The 6,988-nt window shown below is 53.1% G+C and overlaps 1 protein-coding gene across 1 annotated transcript in view; it reads right to left on the bottom strand.

Annotated features, from left to right (window-relative positions):
- Window positions 1–654: 654 nt before the first annotated feature.
- The window catches only part of RAB43 (RAB43, member RAS oncogene family), a 32,044-nt gene continuing 25,710 nt past the window's right edge, over window positions 655–6,988 (bottom strand). The window contains exons 2-3 of the mRNA XM_051851772.3: window positions 3,065–3,248; window positions 655–1,545 (exon numbers count right to left, since the gene is read on the bottom strand). Coding sequence (XP_051707732.1) covers window positions 1,295–1,545; window positions 3,065–3,248 — 435 coding nt within the window. The 3' untranslated portion in view covers window positions 655–1,294. The remainder of the gene's footprint in view (window positions 1,546–3,064; window positions 3,249–6,988) is intronic.

Below are 6,988 nucleotides of genomic sequence, written 5' to 3'. Positions count from 1 at the left end.
GGCCCAGCGTCTAGCCCTGCTTGTCTGGTAGCCGGAAAAGCACCGTCGATGCCCGGCCCCGCCTCACGGCACTGCCGGGGTCTGCGAAGGCCTGCTTCTTCCCTTTCCTGGGAAAGGGGCTGGTGCAGAAGCACAGTCACCAGCCTGGGCCTGCGGCCTCACCCACGAGTCTGAGAGCAATTTCTGGGGGTCTCATGCTTAAGGGGCCTGAGGGGCTGAATGGTGTTCATATGGAGGACCTGGAATTGGCTTGGGAAGATGCCCCTGGCTCCCCTAACTTGGGCTTCCTCATCTCCACACCCAGTACGGATACAGGCAGTTAGAGGCCCAGGCCAAGGACCACCACGGCCTGGCCTATTCCATCTGGGGACTCCATAAGCCAGACCTGGACCAGGGGGAAGTGGGCACTTCTGCACACAGCAGGAAAGATGTCCATGCATGGGCCAAGGCTGGCCGCCCTGCAGACCTGGGTCTTGCAGATACGACACAAGCATCTACTTTTATCTTCTATGCCCACATCCCTGTCTCAAGTCCCCAACCCTCAGACTTCTGAGGGCCTGTGTGGAAACACATTAGCCCCAAGCCAGCACAGTCCCCACAGGGCCATGGCCACAACCCCACACTTGCGCCGAAGACAAGGAGAAGCTACATGGAAAACGAGAAAACTCCATAGTTCTTGATAAGGCAGCAGGCCAGGCCCCAAGGAGACACTTGTGAGCCTCAAGCCGGCAGTGAGGGAAGAAAACACCGGGAAGGAACTCAGCCTTCCCTGGAGCTGTGCTCAGTACCGAGTCTTGGTCTGGTTGCTCTTGGTCTCTGCTATGTACAGAGGCCCTGGAATGTCGTGGAAGAGACCAGAGCACCTGCCACATCCCTGGAAAACAGCAACCCGCTGTCACAGCTGCAGCAAAGTCAAGGTAGGGGATGGTCAGAACTAGAGTGGGGGGTGGGGCCAGGGAGCCACACTGCGCCACCCTCCCTGCTGTCCACACTGGCAGGCTCGGGCCAGTCCTGGAATGTGAAGAATAAGGGGAGCCAGCTGCTGGCTGGCAGAATGGGCCCCGCACCCTCCTGTGGGCAGCAGGCCTCCTACAGGGGTGCCCTGTTTCTCCTTTCTCACCAAGCATCCAGGCCCTGGGGTACAGATCCCAGAGCCTCAATCAGCTGCTCTGGCAGTACAGGTGCCCTGGAGGGCTTGGCTTGGCAGGCAAGAGACAGAGAGAAACTGAGGGGAGAGAGAAGGGAGGGGAGGGAGGAAGTGAGGAGGCCCCTGGCCTGCCTGCCCTGCCCCCAGTCAGCACCCGCAGCCCCAGCTCTCCCCAATGTCCTTGCTGTCCAGCTGGATGTGGTCGGTGCTCTTCTCACTGAACATGGGGCCCCCATGCCGCATGATGAGCTCCGTGGCCACCCTCATGAAAGCCTCCTCCACGTTGCTGGAGTCCTTGGCAGAGGTCTCAATGGCACACAGGATGTCATAGTGCTCAGCCAGGCTCTGTGCCTCCGCCAGGGGGACCTCCCGCAGCTCGCTGAGGTCCGACTTGTTCCCTGCGGAGGAAGGACAGGCACCATGTGAGCTCCGCAGATCCAAGTGAGCCTGGTCCCAGCCAACAAGGCCACACCAAGAGCCCCAGCACCACCCACCCCCCGTCAGCGACAGGGACCTGTCCTTCTCAAAACACACTTTTTGTTTAAAAACCCTTCCTCTCGCCATTGATCCCTCATTTTTTCTCTTTTTCAGCTGTGCCAGAGCTGGTACATCTTATTGCTTTCTAAGATTTAGATGCAGCAGAGCCTGGAGCAAAGCACACAGGAGCTGAAGACGGGACAGGAGCTCCAGCCTCCAGTGCCTGCCACGGAGCCCACGCCTGCGTCCTCTCTGAGGCCGTTTCCAGCCTACCACGCCACTGTCAACAGGGAGGGGAGAGGGATGAGAGGAAGGTGAAAACAACCCACACTTGGAGGCACTCCATAAACACCGAGGCAAACAAGGAAATCTAGTGTTGCATTTCTTCCTCCAAAATTTGGTATGATGCTTATCATTTTACTCTACCCTTTCTTCCTTTGGAATCTGTAAGTTCTTTGTTAAGATCATGGGTTTATTTTTTATTATTTGGCTTTTTCTGACAGTAAGAGCAGACGACCACTTCGCCCTGGGGCACGGCCTCTGGCTCCTCTACAAGGTGTGGGATGAGGGATGCTTTCATTATATTCTATATAAGCCGTTCAAGTGCTCCTTGACCCAATTTCCATAATTTTTCTAAAAATTTCATTTACAAGACAGCACGAGAGCAGGAGCACTAGCTCCCATCGGCTGGCTCACTCCCCAGAGGCCAGGTCTGGGCTGGAGACGAAGCTGGAAGTTAAGAACTCAACTCAGTCTTCATGTGGATCTCGGGAATGCAACCCCCAACCATTTGAACCATCACTGCTGCCTTCTGGGGTCTGAACTGGCAGGAAGCTGAAATCAGGAGTTAGACCGGGGTACAAACCCAGATACTCTGAATGTGGAACACAGCATCTTTTTTTTTTTTTTTTTTTTTTGTAAGATTCCCTCCTGATGCTGGTGCTGTGGCGTAGTGGGTTAAGCTGCTGCCTGCAGCACTGGCATCCTATATGGGCACTGCTCAGAGACCCAGCTGCTCCACTTCCAATCAGCTCCCTGCTAATGTGTCTGGGAAAGCAGCAGAGAACTGCTCAAGTGGACCCACGTGAGAGACCTGGAAGAAGCTCCTGGCTCCTGGCTTCAGCCTGGTGCAGCCATGGCTACTGTGGCATTTGGGAAGTGAATCAGCAGATGGAAGACCGCTTTCTCTCTCTGTCTATCCCTCTAACTCTGCATTTCAAATAAATAAATCTTAAAAAAAAATTTCCTTCTTTCTTTGAAAGGCAGAATGACAGAGAGAGGGATGGATACAGAGAGATCTTCCATCTACTGATTCACTCCCCAAATGGCCACAACAGCCAGGGCTGGACCCTAAATGGGCAGCACAGGCCAAGTAAATGAAGTATCACCACTGCCTTGCCAGGCTCATGAGTAGGACCCCGAATGACGCCCCCAGCTCACCGATCAGCAGCTGCACGATGTTGGAGCCTGCATACTTCCTCACATCCTCGATCCAGTGAGGCACTGACAGGAAGGAGCTCCTCTTGGTGATGTCATATGCGAGGATGGCCCCGTTGGCACTGCGGTAGTAGCTCTGCGTGATGGTGCGGAACCGTTCCTGGCCGGCTGTGTCCCAGATCTGCAGCTACAGAAATAGAGGCCTCAGGTGAACTGGTGGCATGGGCCGGGGACGAGGGAGCACACCAGACCCGTGCCCAGAGCAGCGGTCCACCAGGCTCGAAGGTAGACAACAAGAGTGAGGTCCTCTGGCTTTTTCAGGAAGGAGGGTATGAAGGGAAGTTGGGCAGCCTGTCCCAGCCTTTGAGGGTCTCAGGGAAAGGTGGAGTGGGGGCTAGGGATATACTTTGAACTGGTCTGGGCTCTCTGTCTGCCCACAAACACTGGCTCACTGCTGGGGATGCTAGCCCATCAGACCCCAAGCAGCTGACAGTGCGAGAGCTACACCAGGTGCAAGGTCCGGGTCCTGTCCCTTGCTAGTGCACCATGTACCCGATCATGTACAATGCCCCTTCAGCTTGAGGGTTCTCTATGACCTTACAGCTGGTGACAGGGTCAGGGGGCAAGGCCAGGGCAGGGAGTGTCTACAGGAGGTGATGGGCAGAGTGTTCCTGCAGGGCCTTTAAAAACCTGGCAGTTTCCATCAGCTGACCCTGGATGGCCAAGGAGATTAGGGTCTTTTCCTACCTTGGTCTCACTTAACAAATACCCAATGGTACCCTCTGCTAAGTCCTCACTAGATAGGAGCTACAGAGAAGAGGTGCCCGTGTGTGGAAAGAGATTCCCCGGCTTCCTTCACTTATTTACTTTATATATATATATATGTGTGTGTGTGTGTGTGTGTGTGTGTGTGTGTGTATTTTTTAAAGATTTATTTGAAAGTGAGTTAGAGAGAAAGAGAGAGAGAGGGAGGGAGGGAGCAAGATTGAGAGATTGATTTTCCATCCACTGGTTCACTTCTCAAGTGTCTGCAACGGCCAAGTCTGAGCCACACCAAAGCCAGGAGCCAGGAACTTCATCTGAGTCTCCCATGTGGGTAGCAGAGGCCCAAGCACTTGGGTTATCTTCTACTGTGTTTCCAGACTATTAGCAGGGAGCTAATGGGAAGTGGAACAGCCAGATAGGAACTGTTTCCCACACAGACTGCTGGTGTTGCAGGTGGTAGCTTCACATACTACACCCCAACACTGCCCTCCCCTAGCTTCCTTTAGAAGCAGCAGCCTGGCAGGATGGACCCGACAGGGCATGGAGACAGCCTGTGCCAGCAGGCCAGGGTCAGGCCTGAACCTCCATGTGCCTGGGACAGAGGCTGCCTACTCTGGGGAAGCTGATCGGCTCCAAGGCTGGGGGATTCTGAATGTGGGCCAGTATCCGAGGGTCAGGTGCCAGGGCCCTGGGTGACCACAGCCTCAGGGCTTGGGCTTGCCTTCTCCGCTGCACCAATCACAGGCTCCCGGGGCTCTCTGAGCAGGGATACCCCCCTGTGGCCTGCACCACACTGTGGATTGCTCATCCTTCTCTGGGTGCAAGCACTCTGATGCCCCTTTATCTAGTCTATCGGTGGTGAGAACAGCAGTGAGGCTCCAGATACTTCCTGAAGGCAGGGCCCCTGCCCCCGGCAGTGTGGAGATGACTACCATCTCCCCAGCCCTGAGAGAAGTTACAGCTCTGGGCAGCATCAGAGTTCCTCTTTACTCCTCAGCCATGAGAGGCTGCGCAGAACTCAGACCTGGCCTCCCGTGGCTCACAGCATTTCAGCTCACACGGGGCAGCATGGAGTGACACAGGCACTGCACAACTCTGGGATCCAGATGATCAAGGTCTCATCTCCTCCACTCCCAGAGGAGAACCCAGGACTTGAAAGACAGGCTGGACAGCAGGAAAGAAGCAACTGAGGAGACCAGCATATGGTGCATGGCTGGGCCGCTGCTGGTGATGCCGGCAGCCCATGCTGGAGTGCATCTTTGAGTCCTGGATGTGCCACTTCCCATCCAGCTCCCTGCTAACATGCCTGGGAAAAGAGTGGAAAGGGACCTTAGTGACTGGAACCCTGCCACCCATGGGGGAGGCCTGATGGAGTTTCAGGTTCCTTCTTGACCTGGCCCAGACCTGACTTCTGTGGCCATTTGGGGAATGAAGCAGCAGATGGGAGATTCTGCTACCCCTTTCCCACCCCTCTATCATCACCCCCACACCGCCACCTGGTTTTGTCACTCCACCTTTAAAATAAATAAATATACAGATTCTTAATGATTTATTTATTTATTTGAAAAGGAGAGTTAGAGAGAGGCAGAGGGAGAGAAAATTGTTCCTTCCACTGGTTCACTCCCTAGATGACAGCAACGGCTAGAGCTGAGCCTATCCAAAGCTAGGAGCCAGGAGCTTCTTCCGGGTCTCCTACATGGGTGCAGGGAACCAAGGACTTGGGCCATCTTCTACTGCTTTCCCAGGCAGTAGCAGAGAGCTGGATCAGAAGTGGAGCAGCCGGGACTCAAACCAGTGCCCATATCGGATTCCAGCACTGCAGGTGGTGGTTTTACCCACAGTGCCACAGTGCCAGCCTCTAAATATTATTTTTAAAGTAACTGAGAGGACACAGAAATGATGCAGAGCTCCAAACCTCAAAACAATCATCAATATTTTCAGAAACTTAAAAAAACCCATGAAACAAGAATAGAAACTATGTTTGAGAGGAGTGTGTTCAGAGAGGAAAAAAAAGAACCCTAAGAAATTAATATGATAACATTAATGAAAAATGTAACATAGGCTTAGAAGAAAAGTGGAAGAAACTTTTCCAGCATAGAGGAAAAATATAAAGGGATGGGAAATAGAGAAAAGAAAATTATAGAACCAGCCGAGAAATCAGGATGAGAATTTCAGAAAAAGAAAACAGCAAAATCAAGAGGCAGGAAATTAAACCAATTTTTCAAGAAAATAGGGCCAGCACTGTGGTGTAGCAGGTTAAAGCCCCAGCCTAGCAGAAAGCTGGATCAGAAGTGGGACTCCAATATGGGATGCAGGTTGGGGCCCAGCGCTGCAATCCTGGCATCCCATATGGGCATCACTTTGAGTCCTGGCTGCTCGACTCCTGATCCAGCTCCCTGCTAATGCTCTTGAGAAAGCAGCGGAGGACCCCTGCACCTATATGGGAGACCTGCCTGGCTTTGGCCTGGCCCAGCTCCAGTCATTACGTCCATTTGGGGAGTGAACCAGCAGATGAAGATCCCCCTCTCTCTGTCTACCTCTCTAACACTGCCTTTCAATAAATAAAAATAAAAAAAATAATGTATTTTCTGAGGTGCAAGCATTGCAGTGCAACAGGTTAAGCTACGTCTTGGGATACCTGCATACCCTATTTTTTTTTTAAAGATTTATTTATTTATTTGAAAGTCAGAGTTACAGAGAGAGAGAGAGAGAGAGAGAGAGAGAGGTCTTCCATCTGCTGGATCACTCCCCAACTGGCCACAACGGCTGATCCGAAGCCAGGAGTCAGGAGCTTCTTCCAGGTCTCCCACGCGGGTGCAGGGGCCCAAGGACTTGGGCCATCTTCTACTGCTTCCCCAGGCCATAACAGAGAGCTGAATCGGAAGTGGTGCAGCCGGGACTAGAACCGGTGCCCATATGGGATGCTGGCACTTCAGGCCAGGGCGTTAACCCTCTGTGTCACAGTGCTGGGCCCCAACCTGCATCCCATATTGGAGTCCCACTTCTGATCCAGCTTTCTGCTAGTGTCAGGATGCAGCAGGCAATAAGCTCAAGTACTTGGGTCTCAGGCTCCTGGCTTCAGCCTGGCCCAGCCCCAGCTGTTATAGGCATTTTGGGGACTGAATTAGTAGAAGGAAAAATCCCTCTCTCAAATAAAAATAA

This window comes from Oryctolagus cuniculus, chromosome 10 (assembly GCF_051225735.1).
Source record: "Oryctolagus cuniculus isolate XC-2025 breed Fujian yellow rabbit chromosome 10, ASM5122573v1, whole genome shotgun sequence".
Classification (NCBI taxonomy): domain Eukaryota; kingdom Metazoa; phylum Chordata; class Mammalia; order Lagomorpha; family Leporidae; genus Oryctolagus; species Oryctolagus cuniculus.
Note: the sequence above shows the minus strand (reverse complement) of the source record. Positions and strands in the feature narration are given on the sequence as shown.